General features: G+C 24.7%; 3 protein-coding genes across 6 annotated transcripts; 1 reads left to right on the top strand and 2 right to left on the bottom strand.

Annotated features, from left to right (window-relative positions):
* Positions 1-161: 161 nt before the first annotated feature.
* Positions 162-16,733, top strand: LOC122715357 (RNA helicase aquarius). Of its 4 annotated transcripts, XM_043937491.1 has the most exons (15): positions 162-485; positions 572-1,208; positions 1,294-1,472; positions 12,049-12,162; positions 12,502-12,605; positions 12,694-12,805; positions 12,883-13,096; positions 13,174-13,222; positions 13,304-13,539; positions 13,615-14,002; positions 14,141-14,389; positions 14,464-14,821; positions 14,918-15,168; positions 15,244-16,378; positions 16,450-16,733. In XM_043937491.1, the coding sequence occupies exons 1-15, from the start codon at positions 408-410 to the stop codon at positions 16,672-16,674; spliced, it is 4,329 nt and encodes a 1,442-aa protein (XP_043793426.1). In that variant the 5' UTR covers positions 162-407; the 3' UTR covers positions 16,675-16,733. The 4 variants fall into 4 exon arrangements, with proteins under 4 accessions (XP_043793426.1, XP_043793427.1, XP_043793429.1 ...); XM_043937492.1 differs by lacking the exons at positions 162-485; positions 572-1,208; positions 1,294-1,472 and adding an exon at positions 9,507-10,733; XM_043937494.1 differs by lacking the exons at positions 162-485; positions 572-1,208; positions 1,294-1,472 and adding an exon at positions 11,399-11,526.
* Positions 2,002-4,389, bottom strand: LOC122715358 (probable G-protein coupled receptor Mth-like 5). The gene is made up of 2 exons (XM_043937495.1): positions 3,025-4,389; positions 2,002-2,869 (listed from the first exon to the last, which is right to left on the bottom strand). Exons 1-2 carry the CDS (start codon positions 3,818-3,820, stop codon positions 2,217-2,219), a joined length of 1,449 nt encoding a protein of 482 aa, XP_043793430.1. The 5' UTR covers positions 3,821-4,389; the 3' UTR covers positions 2,002-2,216.
* LOC122715359 (G-protein coupled receptor Mth2-like) lies at positions 6,294-11,456 on the bottom strand. The gene is made up of 8 exons (XM_043937497.1): positions 11,316-11,456; positions 10,850-11,020; positions 8,573-8,825; positions 7,715-8,001; positions 7,571-7,649; positions 7,311-7,471; positions 7,003-7,240; positions 6,294-6,840 (listed from the first exon to the last, which is right to left on the bottom strand). The coding sequence occupies exons 2-8, from the start codon at positions 10,896-10,898 to the stop codon at positions 6,642-6,644; spliced, it is 1,266 nt and encodes a 421-aa protein (XP_043793432.1). The 5' UTR covers positions 10,899-11,020; positions 11,316-11,456; the 3' UTR covers positions 6,294-6,641.
* Positions 16,734-16,860: the final 127 nt, after the last annotated feature.

Raw genomic sequence — 16,860 nt, 5'->3', positions numbered from 1 at the left:
TGAATATATATTGTTTATTATCATACACAACATTGGTCAATCTTGATTAATATTAATTAAATTAGATTATATTTTTTATAAACATTAGATAATTTTTATGTCTTAAAATCTCTAAAATCTTGTGAACGTAATATAAAGCTACATTTTTAGCATTAAATAACTGAGAAATTAAAAAGGAATGGAACAAAAGAAAAATAAGATTGTATTTCATCTAGAAACTACCAACCAAATTCATCGGTACGATTATAGAATTAGAGACAAACTATATATTCTAGTCTAGACATATGTATATATGGTCTAAGGTAAGACTTATAGGATTTGTAGGTTAAATAAACATTTTATCAGAGCTAATTCAAAATATCGACAAATTTTTATATTTAAAAATTTGATATAATAATAAAATTAATATGGAAAATCAAGTAACAGTAAAAAGCAATAATCCTGCTCCTACGGTAGAGCAAATTAATGCTGATCGTATAACTCAGGTATTTATAATTTAGAATTTTATTTTTTTATTACAAAGAAATATATATATATATATATATTTATTTATTTTAATAAACAATTATAGCTAGCAAATAAGTATTGGGCACCACATACTATGGATTCACATCTTCCATTTAATTCTCAAATAGTAGAAGATATTTATATTCAAGAAATATGTGCATCTAAATTTTCTATTCGAAGAATTATGATGTTAGAATTCAGTCAGTATTTAGAAAATTTTCTATGGCCAAATTATAATGCAAAAATTGCAACTCGTGCACATACAATGTCTATTGTTGTCATGGTTAATGAAAAATTTCGAGAACGTGTTCAAGTTTGGGAGGCATTTGAAAAGAATTCAGAATATTTTCCTGATTTTTTTCAAAAAGTTTTAGAAGCATGTCTTGAAGAAAGTATAATGGATTTTGATTTAAAAGAACAAACAGCATTGATTGTTTTTTTGAATCATTGTTTTAATTCTATGGAAGTATCATTAGTTAGAGAAGAAGTAAAACGATTAGTATCATTAGCTATGTGGATCTCTTTACAACAAGGTCGAAGAGAATTGGAATTTAGAAAATATCCAAAATGGAGGAAATATTGGAAAGTTATAAGGAAAAAAGATAATCCTGAATATAAAGAAAAATTAGAATGGGAACGTAAATTTTTACATAAATTGATGATAAAATTTATGACAATATTAGAAACAATACCAGAAGAAGGTAAAATGAAAAAAATAAAAATCTAATCTTCTATAATAAAGATATTTTATATTATAATAATTTAATATCTATTTTTTAATAATAGGACTACTTTTACCAGATAAGGTACGATATTGTGAAAGATTTCTGGAGCTAGTAATAGATTTAGAAGCTTTATTACCAACTAGACGGTTTTTTAATACTGTTATGGATGATTGTCATTTAGTAGTACGATGTCAATTATCTAATTTATTACATCGTTTGGAAGGTGAATTATTTGGTCAGGTAAGTTATAATTTTCAACTTTTAGTAAATAGAAAAATGCTATTTTGATAAGTAATATATTTCTTTTCTTCTAATATTAATTGATATAATTTATTTCTCATTGTGTATTTAATTATAATATTAGAGTAGTATTTTATATAATTTTATAATATAAAATACATTATATTATAATGAATAATTTTATTTATAAAAAATTTTGAATCTCACTAAGTTTATTCAAAAATATAAAATATAATTATTTTATAAAATATATATTACATAATATATTACATAATATTTTATAAAATAAAATTATTTTGATTATCATGTGATTATCAAATCAAATTTCATTATATATTGAATGTTCTATTTTTATTTTCTTAAGATATATTTCGAAAGGTATAGGGATTAATGATATAGATAAATGTAGGATAATAAAAGAAATAAATAAATAATAGTATCATTTATTTATTTTTGTAATAATAATCTTGTAAAGTTACCGCGAATTTCGAATTTTTAAATTTGAATTTATATTATTCATATTATTTATTATTGCAATTGACGTCAAAATATTTTAAATATATAGAAATAACTGGCTAAATATGTTATAATTAAAAATATATTTTCAAAATTATCACAAATTCAAATAAATCACTTAATCTTTTAATATTCTACAACTTTCATCTGATATGTCTTTATCTTCCGTATCTTTCGAAATATTCATCTGATAAAATTAAAAAATATTTCACATAGTTTGAAGAGTTTTTAATATCCCGCGTTAATGGCAGTCATTTCTTCACCCCAATCAAGACCGTCGATATTTTCCCCTGAATTACAGCAGTTACACGTTTTACTAAGTAAAAATGTAACTCTTCTCTGCCCGAATACACAAACGTATAATATTAAAATTGCTTCTAATAAATTAATGATGATATGACAATACTCTAATGCTTCGTAATTTAATCTCGATAATAACAATGATAACCAACCGGTACTCATTGTTATAAATAAGAAAACAAACATTCTAAAGCTATATTTCATTTTATGATGAATTCGACCATATGTATTCATTCGTTTTATTTTATTCGCAGTTGTTAATACGAAACATAAATCAATCATTATTGTAAATGCAATCGATGTAAATAGTACAGAAATACCAAGCCAACCAATCGTTTCTTGAGGTGGATACATTTTTCCGCCAATAATAGGTTTATTAGTTTCTAAAGTAAAATGTGCAAAAATTGCAGTACCAGCTATGCTAATTGTTGAACACCAAACATATGTAGAATAATAACAATATTTTCTACCGTCAGTAACTCTTAAAAATACATTTCGTGAACGAAAAGTGCTCCATACATAATAACCGAAGGCGTTCAACCAAAAAAATGCAGCTAATAAGGAGACATACATGACAGTATCTGAAAAAAATATTTTCATAAGTATTTATTTAAGTATTAATTTGTTTTTTGTTTAAGTAATATTTAATCGAATTTTATTACTTTTAATCTTAGTATAATAAAAAATAATTTAAAAATTATAATTAAAATTTCTTTTAATATCTTATATATCATACCAGCAATCATAAAACTGACGTGATTGCCGAATTCCGTAAAGATTCTGACTGTTGATGCACATTGACCAGCTATAAGGCACAGAGTCATACTAGTTATCATGTTTCCCACAAGATCACGCAGTTGTGGTAAAACAAAATAGATAACTGCGACAATTAGATAACTGATTATAGATATTGCATGAAAGGTAGGATCAATCGCATGTTTCATCAAATAATTTGTATCCGACCATGTAACAATTACATCAGGTACGCAAATCATCGCATACATCGCTACTAATCGATCTCTACTCAAAATTGCTTTGTCAGCGCAATAATGTCCGAATGGATAATCATAATAAATAGACACTGTTTCAAAATTATCTTCATCTATTGAATTTGCAGCATCAAATCCAAATACATTACTGTATTCGTGTTTTTCCTTTGTTAAATCAGTAGTATAATGTCGTAAGACACCGTTCGTTAATATCGCAAGTCGATCATCACCGGATCGATAATGATATACATTCCATTGACGCTCATTAGATTGACATTTAGGTCTTCCGATCTTTAATTGATAATTCGGTTTAATTAGTTTATTTTTTGAAATGCCATTGACCTCTTCTATAAATTCCGGTCTCCACTCCGTCTCGTTTGTTTCCGTCAATGGCGTGCACGTGTCGTCGACAAGAAGCTCATTGTGTTCGCAACATTTTGCCACGCTAATCAAATTTGATTTTTCATCGGTATTTGCAAGAAGGGGATAATTTGACCCCAATATACCGATGATGATAAATAATGCACTCATGAGATAATACATATCATTGAATCAACACCTTTCTTACTCTCGTGATTTCGTTTCCATATATTAGTTTACATTCGCCAATCAACTTTCTTGGCTATGGCCAAGTTAACGTTTTTCCTAATCAATTTTGCGAGGACTACGATTACCTCGACGATGTTATTATTCACTTGTTCATTGCAACGCGACGGTAGATTTCTCGTGTGTTCATCGCCATACCTGCCAATGCCGCCAGCGGATTACCCGCCTAGTGAGACTTACCCCTGCCATATCCGCCGCCATCACATCCCATCCATTTCCATTCTCTATTGCACTATCTTTTTATCTCTCTTTCTCTTTCATTTATTCGCTCACGCGCCAGCTTGTCTACTCTCTTTTTCTCTCTTTCCCCCTCTCTTGTAGCTATCTCATCGTTTCCTTTTGCCCCTCCCTAATACTCATCCTTACCTTTCTCGTTTACTGCACTAGTCATTATATTTTTTTCCGATGTTTGTATCTTTATTATTCTGGTAATTTTACAATTTTATTTCAAGTTATATATTCAATATTTAATATATGATATTCAATATAATATTCAATTTTTACAACAATTTTAATATATTATTTATTATAATACATTATAATGAAATATAATAGCAAATCCAGAGGGAAATAGAGTAATTAACTTTCTGTCTTCAAATAATAATAAAATAAATTATTTAGTCACATATATTATAATTATTTTGATAATTATTTTTATAATGTATTAATAATTAAATCTAATAATTAATTATAATTATATTAATAATAATTAAATATTACAGTTTAAATAATTAAATTTAATTATTTAAACTGTAATATTAAATAAAAATATTAAAATTATTATATAAATTACAAATGTATAAAAGTTAAAATTTGTTTATAATTATTTTTATATGTTTTCATCTTCCTCAAGCTAGGTTTTCTGGATCTATTTTTATTCGAATATTTATAATATCATTTATAACAATTTATTAATTTATTGATAAATTGATTATTGATAAATTTATATAATAAATTTATGTAATTAATGACAATTTTGTTATTTATTTATTAAATATTTATTTATTTATTATTATATTGCTATTATTTATTCATCTATATATTAGATAATCACTTTATCCTTGAAACAATTTCATGTTTCTTGTTTTTACATTTTTTCTTTATATTTTAATTTTTAATTGTAAGCCTTCTTTATAAGTGACAAAAATTATAATTTAAAATTTATATAATTCCACAATAAATTATACAATTATATATATTTTAAAAATATTTACTTACTCTTTTTTTTCGTATGATTATTATTGAAATGAATTTATGCTAAATATAATAGAAATCAAAATACGAAATTTTCTTTAATGATCGATTATTATATGTATTGTATTATAAGATTTAATATATAATATATAATATTTAATGTGATTTCTTTTTATATTTATATCATATTTATTATTTACATATTTATTTATTTTATATATATATAAATACAGCGTTTATTTATATTATATTATACTTATATTATACTTATATATTTATATTATATTTATTATATATTATTGATATTTATTAATATAAGTATAATATATAAATATAAATAATATATAAATAATATATAAATGACAATATTTTATAAGTAATAAGTTAAAAAAGAAAGTTCAAAACAAATTACATTATAAATGAATAATAATTTCTACATAATCGTACATAAAAGATCTATAAAAAAATTATTTTATATGTCTATGAATAAAATCTAAATAGCTTGCAAACAATTCAATACTTATGTAGATATTAAATTACTTATAATATATAAATGAAAAAAAAAATTTAAAAATTGCTTATAAATTGATATATTTCAAAGAATCTTCTACACAGTTATTATTAAGCAATAAAAATGTTACGTCTTTCTTGCAGCAGAAGTATTTTTTGCGTTACTAAAATATTGATTAGTAACATTGGTGTTTCATTGATGTGCAAAATACTATATTACAATCATATATATGTACATATATCGTATACGATAATATTAATTTTAATCTTTGCATAGTCAAGTAGCATTACTCATAATAATATGTAGATAATTATTGAATATATGTTTCTTTACAGCATTTTAATTTATTTCTTTACAGTACAGCATATTACTTTATTAATCATGTTTTCTTTAATCGTTTTAAAAATTTGGTATAACAAAGATTACAATTTTAGTTAATCTAATTTCTTTTTTATATGCTGTAAATTTCTCTCTCTTTTTTAGAAATCTGATTTACCAAATCAGATATACCAAATCTGATATACCAAAACGATAATAATCGATTTTGTCTTATATATACCGATAAAATTAAAATATATACCGGTAAAAACTACAATTGATGATATAATAATAATTGATAATTAACGCAATATTCATTATTTAATAATGTTCCTAGAGATTCTTAAATTCTTAAATAATTATTATTACATATATTTTGACAATTCATTTGAGATTAGATTATAAAAGAGTTTTAGATTATAAAAAATATATTCTAGTAAATACATTTTTAGCTATAAAAATTATATATATGTATGTTACGACTAGGTAAATGGTAAAAGAGTATTGAATTCTATACAATCCTTGTATCACTTTGTTATTAACAAACAAATATATAATTTTTTTTGTCATTATAATTATATGTATATTTATATATATTTATTTATTATATTATATATATAATTATAATTATATATATATATAATTATATTTATTTCAAACTAAACGGTGTTAATATAAAAAAAAAATTAAAAAAATCATTTTTTTATCAATGAAAAAAAAATGTTTTAATAAATATTAATCATGTTGCGATAACTCAACTTCTTCGGGTAGAACTTCTTCACATTCTTCATCTTCATAAGCTATCCAAGATTTTGGAAAGCCAATTCCACAAGGTTTTTTTTTTGCCAACAATTTCCTGACACGTTTTCGCATTGCAACTAACAGTAAAAATATTATTAAACCTTGTAATGCATTTAATATATCCGTTGGTATCCTAAATTGAAATTTAAATTAAAAATTAAAATTAGAAATTATTATTTATAAACGAGATCAACCAATATTTATTATTTCTTGATTAAAATTGTTTTTTAAAAAAAATTAATTTTTAACATTTTTAAAAAAGTAAAATATAAGTAAATAAATAAATAAAAATTACCAAAAATCATTTTTACTATGATCAACAAATGAAACTACTTCAAATATCCATGTAATACCCATGACAAATATCAGTTTAACATAAAGCAGACATTTAAAACGAAGTGATCGTAAATTGCTTCCACTATAATCTCTATATTGATGCCACAATCGCCAGCCAGTTAAACCAAGATAGATAATATTTAACGTTAATAAAATAGCAATTGGCCCATAAAAATATGCCCATGTTTGCTCAGGGCCTACAATAATATGGATAATAATAATAAGATTTATTAAAAATTATTAATATCTTATAAATATCGATTTTACCGTTAAACCAACAAGTATTATCTCCAAAACCAGGTTTCAAATGCGTTCCATCTACATGATGAGCGATTAAGGATACTATTAAAAAACACATTGGTCCACCCCATCCAATAATACTATAAGTAATAAAAAGTGGTTTATCTGCGATTATGAAATCTTTAAACCTGAAAGAGTATAATAGATATAATAGATATTAATAGATATATCAAAAATATAAATTGGAAAAAATTGGACTTCAAATATTTTTTTAATAAAATATTTACCAAACTGTCCTCCATATATTAAAAGATACAATGTTTAACCAGAAAAATACGGACATAAATCCGAAATATAAAATAAACCCTAAAGAAATATTTACATGAATTATTGATTAAATCAATGTATGAATTCACATCAGCATATCATACCTAAAGAAGCACATATCGTGTAATCTTTTTCTCCTGGCAATCTTAAATTTTGTACGGAAAGGATAATATAACTGACTGCTAATGATGTGACTACAGCCATCATCGCTTTATCTTGAACTTCTCTTAATTCTGGTAGTAAAACATAAACTGCTAGGGTGGCGATTAAGAATATGGCTGATATGATACTAAGAATACAAAACAATGTGTTCTTCCACATCACGTAATGTTCGCCTTCGAAACATATCAAAGCCACTTGCAAGTTGTTTTCCCAATTTGTCACGCAGAAACTGAATATTTAATTAATTTATTATAACATACATATTAATTAAACGTATACTGAATATTTTAAATTCGAATAAAATTATTCAAAAAAAATTCAAAATATTTAAAAGCGAAATATAAAAAGTGAATTTTATTTTTTGTTTATATTCTGAGAAAAAAATGAAAGAAAGAAAAAAATTTTTTAAGTTTAAATAGAAATATTATATATATTAAAATATCGAACTTTATATATATTGATTATCTCTTCTTCGTCCATATTCTAAACATTTCTTTTATTTTATTCTTCTTTCTTTCTTTTTCTGTTTTTTTCAATAGGAAATTTTAATTGGATTTATTACAAAAATATAGATATAAAACGAAATAAAGATATGAGATACAAAATTTTATTAGCTAAAATTAAATAACTTAAGTAAATTAAGTAATTTAAATTTAATTCAAATTATTATGATCATCTATAATTTAAAATTTTTTGAAATTTAGCAAGCAAAACAAATCTCCTTAAAAAAAGATATTTTCTCATAATTTTGAATTCGAAAATGACATCAAATAGAATAGAACTTTGATATTATGATTTACCTATCTGCCTTTAATTTTATGTGACTCATCTCCACGAATTGAAGCCATGGCATCCCATGCTCTTCGATTATAGTAAAGTTTTCCTCTTTAGAATCGATTATGTAATATCCATCAGACAAGCATGTAAGACGAATCTTTGTGCCATCAGAACAATTTTTCGAAGATGACGACCATGTCGAGTCCGGGCAACAGTTGATGTTGATCGCTAGACTCGATGAGATCGTCCATATTAACAAAAAGATCCATAGTAATTCTAAAAAAGAATAAATTTGAAAATACCTGAATCATGTATGCAATACATTTGATCTTCACGAAAAATTTTCATTATTCATGGAAATTAAAAATTATACTGATTAGATTACAACATACTCGAATTGTGTTTATATGCGTACGCACATTTTATATATACTTATACACTTAATGTAATTTATAAATATAAAAATTTCTTTATAAATATAAGAATTTTCATTAGGAAATTTCATTCTCTGTCACAGACTCTTCGCGTATGTATATAAATAAAGATTAGAAATATATCTTCTATTCAATCTGAAGAAAGACGCTCATTTATTTCAAACGTAATATTTCAACGATAAAAACTTAAAAACACAAAAATTTGCGATAACATATACGATAAATTTGTATATAAATTTGTATAAAGAATCTTATATATATCGGCAAATTTCCATTATTTTATCTCTAGCTATCAGAATGTATATATGTATATATGTATATGTGCCTATTGATCTAATAACAAAATGAATAATAATACGATGAATTTGTTAATGATGATTAAAATAAATGTATATAAACGAACAAAAAAAGAGGAAAGTGATTTTTTAATTTTAAAATATTTTTTATGTCCTTTTATTTTTACTTTACGTATTTTATTTTGTTTCTTTTCGTGATTGACTAACACATAAGAAAATATTAATTATTATATCTTTAAAAACGATTAATTCCCTGTTTTTGATAAGATAATAATATATAGATTTCTGATAAGAGATATTACAAAAAATTATTTCTATTATCGGTAATTCTAGTATATCAAACACACCATAAATTGAGAAGTTCGCATTTCTTTAAATGCGATTCGGTGGTTAAAAGTCATTAGCTATATGCATGCAATATAAAACGATCGCATTGAAAAGAAAGAGTGCTTCTGTTAGTGAGAATGCTCTTTATGTTCTCTTCCTGACTTCTTCAATGCTCTTGCATACGAAACGTTGCTCTTTTTTTATTGAGCCGTATATATTTTATTATTATTATATTTTATTATATTATATTCTTTTATTTTTCACAATTATATCATTAAGATCTTTAATTTAAGTTATTTAATTACAACGTTAATAATATAATTTACAATATTGTGTTGCATTTACTATTTGCATTGAATATAATTGATTAAAAAAAAGAATTTTATTGATATTTATATACTTTTGTTAAGGCTAGAATAAATAGAGTTCAAACACGCGCGAAAATGATAAAATCACATGTTGCTGATTTTTTATTCTTAGAATTTCCTATTTGTATAGAGATATTTTCGCAAAAAAGTTTATGTATGAAAGTTCATAACACGAAGTATTTTTTAATCATAGGCGATAATACTGTTTATTATATTGTGAATATATCAAAAGCACATAGAAACAAGAATCTATGATTTTTTTATTTTCCTTGTTTTGATAGCTCTTTTTTATCAATTACGTCAATATGATCAATGAGAAAAAAAAACATAAATATATATAAAATTTTTTCTTTCCCAGGTTTTTTGCATGATGCAATACATATTTTTACACGAAATTTCATGTTCGTTCTTCGAACAAAGAAGAAAGATTAATTATTTCATAGAATAATTTGTCGAAAATTTCTGACGATATGATATATATGTTTGTGTTTCAATCATAAACAAAATTCTTAACATATTACGTGTCAAACAGAATATGTAGATATAAAACTTAAAATTCATATAAATTCCGAACATGTTTACTTATTTACTTGAAATTATTTGAATTATATTATTACTATCTCTATTCATAATATCTATCAATTTTCTTTAATGAAATTAAATTAAAAGATTTTGAAAGATTTGAGAATAAATCATGAATATTCGATTCTCGGATAAACAATGGATTATAAACTCAACGAGTCTCGACAAACATTCAATGTATGTGCACTTGAGATAAATTGTATATACATGTGTATATATATATATATATAATAATATACATGTACATATGTATATACAAGAAGAAAAAGATTCGACAGTAGAAATGTACAGACCTTTGGCTGGCAACGTGTCCGAGTGCCTGTTGTAACTCACGTTCAACATTATATTTTTGATTCTCGTTACCACATTTCTTTGTTCTTCGCTTACTAAAAGAACAGACTTGTTTCCGCAAAATTCACCGAATAATTAACTAATCAATCCAGTCCTTTTAATCGATTACACTGCTAAAAATGTTTAAAAAATTGATTCGATGAAAAATTAAAAACACAAATCGTAAAATTTACATTTAGATTAGATTTATCGATCAGTGTTTAATCTTTGTTTAATCAGTGTTTACATTTGAATTAAGATATCTATTCTGTCAGATAATTTTTGAAAAATTATATATGTTTAATATATTTTCTTTTATTTAAATATTCCATCAAAAGATTATTTTAAAAAAAAATATCGATGGATATTTTTTTCATCACTTATAACTTTAACTTAAAAAAAAAAATAGCATTGTGTCATAATGCTAACTCTGAATCGTTTTTCACAAAAAAGAAAAGAAAACAGCTATTAGTTCATCCATTCATATTTCAAACGAATGACTTGATCGAAAAGTATGACAAATTAAAACGATATAACGAAGAAACACATCGACAAAGAGCAGCTTAGATACGTTGACACACTAACGTTGCGCGTGGTACTGAAACAATTGTGGATGAAGCATTGATGAACTAAGTACTCGGTTAGAGATAACATATACAGTCTTTCAAAAATGTGGGAATATCTATTAATTGAAGATTAAAGTAATTTTAAATATTCAACATTTCTTTTCGTGTTTTTAAATAATGATACATTTAATTTATATCAATATCGAAATAATAATTGAATTATTCAAAAAAACAAATACAAAAGTGCCTGTGCTCATGTTTTAATGATTTTTACGTAATATTTTCATGTGAAATAAAACTATATTGTTGTTTCATCAATATTTTTTAAGATAAATTTTGAATGATAATCAAACTATTAAATAATTATTGATAAAGAAAATTAAATATAAATTAAAGATATAAGTTATAAAATAAATGGATAAATATTTAATATGTAATAAAATATAAAAAAATAGATAACGAATGGAAATCATTTATAATAATCATTTATAATCATTTATATATCATATATAAATAGTAATAGTGATAAATAATGATTCTTGACAATTTAATATTATTTATTTATCACTGAAATTTTTTTAATTTATTGTTTTCAGTTATTAGAAATGTTGAAATTTTATGCCAGATTTGAAATCAATGAAGAAAGCGGTGATCCTCTTACTGATCATGATATGACACAATTACATTATACCAAGATTACTTCACTTCAGGTACAAAATATAATATATCTATGTATTTTGAACGCTTAAAAAACTCTTATTTTTAAAATTAAATTTTGTACCATTAGGAAAAAAAATTCTATGAAAATAAATAAAATAAATCTTTCTTATCAGATAATTTAAAAAAATGGCATATTTTTTTATATTCATTTTGATATTTTGATTTTTGTAAATAAATATTTATTGTAATATTTGAGTTATGAATCATCAAAACAATTCTTCCATATCATTTGTCAAATCATCAACGTTGTCGTTAGAATGGGCGTTCACGTATTAAATCCAAAGGAATACAAAAGCACAAACCAAAAACAAAATTCGAACTCTGCACAGAAAGCAGTTTTTGCGAAGTTTCCGGATTTACGAAGTTTTGCATTGGCGAACGTGGCAAGCGTTGATACAAGAGAAGCTCTTTATAAACATTTTGGTTTACTCAGGTAATACTTTAACATTTGAATCCTATATAGTGTATATTTTTTTAAATTATAAATTATTTGCATATTTCTTGTTTATATGAATTTTTAGTCAAGAAAAATTAAGATCAATCGCAAGCTATCTCAGCTTGGTACCATCAAAAGAACGCGAAAAAGAAGAGAATTGGTATCGATATGATATAGACTTTCTTCGAGAACTTTTGGTAAATTGAATAAAAAAACTAAATTAAAAAAAATAAGAAATTCAAAGTAATAGTTAATATAAAATATAAATTTTTAGATTTCACGTCACGAGCGTAGAGCTTCTCAATTAGAGGAACTTAATGAAATGCCACTTTATCCAACAGAAGAAATCATCTGGAATGAAAGCATTGTACCAACAGAATATTTTTCTGGCGAAGGTTGTTTAGCTCTGCCAAAATTGAATTTACAATTTCTAACTTTGCATGATTATTTATTAAGGAACTTCAATTTATTTCGACTGGAATCAACCTGTATGTATAAAATTAATGTCATTGATTAAATAATAAAATAATGATATAGCATAAATAACAATATGAAATATTTATAGATGAAATACGACAAGATATTGAAGATGCTGTAAGTCGACTGAGTCCTTGGTAAATTACTTTTTATATATATATATATATTGAATATATTGAATTATCAAAAAGTATGTTAATAATAATTTTATTTTATAGGCGAGCAGAGGATGGTGGTGTTTACTTTGGTGGTTGGGCTAGAATGGCTCAACCTATTACACAGTTTGCTGTAGTTGAAGTAGCAAAACCTAATATTGGTGAGAAAAGACCATCCAGAGTACGTGCTGACGTCACAATAAATTTAAGTGTTCGTAAAGAGATTAAATCTGAATGGGAAAATCTTCGAAAACATGATGTTTGTTTCCTTATTACAGTTAAACCACAAAATCTAATTGGTAAAATTTTGGTTATTTTATTATATTCTTTATAATTAAATCAAACAATTAATTTAATAATTTATTATTATTTAGGTACAAAATATAGTCATAAGTTACCTTTTGTACCACAAGTTGGATTAACAACTGTTCGAGGGTGTGAAGTTGAAGGTATGTTAGATTCAAATGGTAGAGTAATTGAAGATGGTCCTGAACCACGACCGATTTTACCTGGGGATACTCGTACATATAGAGTTTGGTTAGATTGCAATCAATATAGAATCGATATGGATAATGCTAGTCATGGTGGTGAAGATGTATATGAAAGTTTTAATGTCATAATGAGACGTAAACCTAAAGAGAATAATTTCAAAGCAGTTTTGGAAACAATAAGAGAACTTATGAATACAGAATGTGTTGTGCCCGATTGGCTCCATGATATAATTCTTGGATATGGTGATCCTGGTGCTGCTCGTTATTCTAGGTACATATCAAACAAATTTTAAAAATAAATATTATATTGTAAAAATTTTTATGTTTGTATTTAAAATAAAAAATATTAGAATTACTATATTTTATATTATACTATTATTATAATTACACTATTTTAATGTTTTATTAGAATGCCAAATGAAATTGCAACAATGGATTTCAACGATACATTTCTTGACATAAATCATTTAAAAAATAGTTTTCCTCAATACGAAATTAAAATTTCTACTGATGAAAAATCAAAATTAGTACGACCTTTTCGTTTAACATTTGAAGATGTACTTGCTAAACATAATAATGAATCAATAAAGAAAGTTATTAAAGTTGAACCTCATGTACCACCTAGTAGAGGTCCTTATAAAGCTAACGAACCAAAAAAGTATAAAAATATCTACTTTTTTTAATAATAATAAAATAATGATTAAATATAATAATATTACAATTTTATTGCAGAAATCAAATTCCTTTTACACCAACACAAGTTGAAGCTATTCGTGCAGGTATGCAACCAGGATTGACGCTTGTCGTAGGTCCACCTGGTACTGGAAAAACAGATGTTGCTGTTCAAATTATTTCAAATCTTTATCATAATTTTCCTAATCAAAGAACACTTATAGTTACACATTCTAATCAAGCACTTAATCAACTTTTTGAAAAAATTATGGCACTTGATATTGATGAAAGACATTTATTACGTCTTGGTCATGGAGAAGAAGCACTAGAAACTGAAAAAGATTTCAGTAGATATGGTAGAGTTAATTACGTTTTAGCTAAACGTTTGGATCTTTTAATGGAAGTTCAAAGATTACAGGTTTGTAATTTATATATTAATTGATATTATTATTAATTGATATTATTATAATTACGATATTTTCTCATATACAGCATTCAATATTTATATTTTTAGGAATCTTTAAATGTTAAAGGTGATGTAGCTTATACATGTGAAACAGCAGGACATTTTTTTATGTATCAAATATTAACAAGATGGGAACGTTTTGAAACAAGAAGTAAACAAAGACAAAAAACAGAAAATAATTCTGCTTTCATTATAGATGAAGAATTTTCATTTCATAAATTCTTTGATAATGCACCAAAACCATTATTTAAACGAAATACTTTTGAAGAAGATTTTGAAATTGCATGTAGTTGTTTCCGGTAAGTAGTCTATATTGAATAATTTTATATAAAATAAAATTATATTTATAATTAAATCAAACATCATTTTTCTAGATATATAGAGCGAATTTTTGCCCAATTAGAAGAGTTCAGAGCTTTTGAATTATTAAGATCTGGTTTAGATAGATCAAAATATTTATTAGTTAAAGAAGCAAAAGTTATTGCTATGACTTGTACTCATGCTGCCCTTAAAAGACGTGAACTTGTAGATATGGGATTTAAATACGACAATATTCTCATGGAAGAATCTGCTCAAATTTTAGAAATTGAAACTTTTATACCATTGCTATTACAGAATCCTCAAGATGGATATAATCGATTAAAACGTTGGATAATGATAGGAGATCATCATCAATTACCACCAGTTATTAAAAACATGGCCTTTCAAAAATATTCAAATATGGAACAATCTCTTTTTGCAAGATTTGTCCGATTAGGTGTTCCTACAGTTGATCTTGATGGTCAAGGTCGTGCAAGACCTAGCATTTGTAATCTATATAACTGGCGTTACAAGAAATTAGGTAATCTCGTGCATGTGGAAAATAGTCCAGAATACTTAGTAGCAAATGCTGGATTTTTATATGATTTTCAACTTATTAATGTCGAAGATTTCAATGGAGTGGGTGAAAGTGAACCCAGTGCTTACTTTTATCAAAATCTTGCTGAGGCTGAGTATTGTGTAGCCGTATTTATGTATATGCGTCTTCTTGGCTATCCAGCTGATAAAATAAGTATATTAACTACTTATAATGGACAAAAGCATTTAATAAGAGATGTAATAAATATAAGATGTGCTAGCAATCCTTTAATAGGTAGACCAAATAAAGTAACAACGGTTGATAAATATCAAGGTCAACAAAATGATTATATATTATTATCTCTTGTAAAAACACGAGCTGTAGGTCATTTACGAGATGCACGACGATTAGTAGTTGCTATGTCAAGAGCACGTCTTGGTCTTTATGTTTTTGCTAGAGTGTCTCTTTTTAAAAATTGTTTCGAATTAACACCTGCATTCGCTCAATTAATGCAACGGCCATTAAAACTACAGCTTCTTCCTCAAGAACATTATCCTACAGAAAGACTTAACAATACTATTCCCTCAAGTTCACCAATGGAAATTGAAGATATGCCACATATGGCTAAATTTGTCTATGATTATTATATAGAAAAAGTTAGTGGTATGAAGGTAAGTTAAATTTTTTTTATTCATTATAAATAATTATTAAATAATAAATAATATTTAATTATATATTATAGGAATCACAAAAAGTGTGGCAAAAACCAGGTATGGTGCAAACACCCAATAATCCATCTTATAAAATTTCTACTCATCCTGGAGCAGATGATGATACAGACGATGAGGAACTTAATCAAATAGATGATGAACAGGAAAATGTCAAAGAAGAAAATAGAGAACTAAAATTTGAAATAATTAAAAATTTAGTCGAAGATTTAACTTCAGAAAATGAAGATAATGATTAAGAGCAAATCCATATATTCATAAAGATAAAGTAATAATAAACAAATATTTTTATTGAAAATACTTTATTTTATTTTACTTTTTATATTAAAATTATATTAAAATTATACTTATTATATAATGAAATACTATTGAAACTTATTATAAAAAAATTAATTTATTATAATATAATAATTTAATTTTATTAT

The sequence above is a fragment of the Apis laboriosa genome, unplaced genomic scaffold, assembly GCF_014066325.1.
Source record: "Apis laboriosa isolate Shangri-la unplaced genomic scaffold, ASM1406632v1 scaffold34_cov151, whole genome shotgun sequence".
NCBI classification, from domain to species: Eukaryota; Metazoa; Arthropoda; class Insecta; order Hymenoptera; family Apidae; genus Apis; species Apis laboriosa.
The sequence above is the reverse complement of the archived record's forward strand: the minus strand, read 5'-3'. Positions and strand labels throughout refer to the sequence as shown.

What these genes read in the sequence shown, in the direction of transcription:
- LOC122715357 (XM_043937491.1), top strand. Translation starts at nt 408, where the DNA reads ATGGAAAATCAAGTAACAGTAAAAAGCAATAATCCTGCTCCTACGGTA. An exon ending in AGAAACAATACCAGAAGAAG is followed by an intron (nt 1,209 to 1,293) that starts GTAAAATGAAAA and finishes TTTTAATAATAG; the next exon opens with GACTACTTTTACCAGATAAG. An exon ending in GTAAGTCGACTGAGTCCTTG is followed by an intron (nt 13,223 to 13,303) that starts GTAAATTACTTT and finishes TTTATTTTATAG; the next exon opens with GCGAGCAGAGGATGGTGGTG.
- LOC122715358 (XM_043937495.1), bottom strand. Translation starts at nt 3,820, where the DNA reads ATGTATTATCTCATGAGTGCATTATTTATCATCATCGGTATATTGGGG. An exon ending in CGTCAGTTTTATGATTGCTG is followed by an intron (nt 2,870 to 3,024) that starts GTATGATATATA and finishes TATTTTTTTCAG; the next exon opens with ATACTGTCATGTATGTCTCC.
- LOC122715359 (XM_043937497.1), bottom strand. Translation starts at nt 10,898, where the DNA reads ATGTTGAACGTGAGTTACAACAGGCACTCGGACACGTTGCCAGCCAAA. An exon ending in GGACACGTTGCCAGCCAAAG is followed by an intron (nt 8,826 to 10,849) that starts GTCTGTACATTT and finishes ATTCTTTTTTAG; the next exon opens with AATTACTATGGATCTTTTTG. An exon ending in AATATATGGAGGACAGTTTG is followed by an intron (nt 7,472 to 7,570) that starts GTAAATATTTTA and finishes ATACTCTTTCAG; the next exon opens with GTTTAAAGATTTCATAATCG.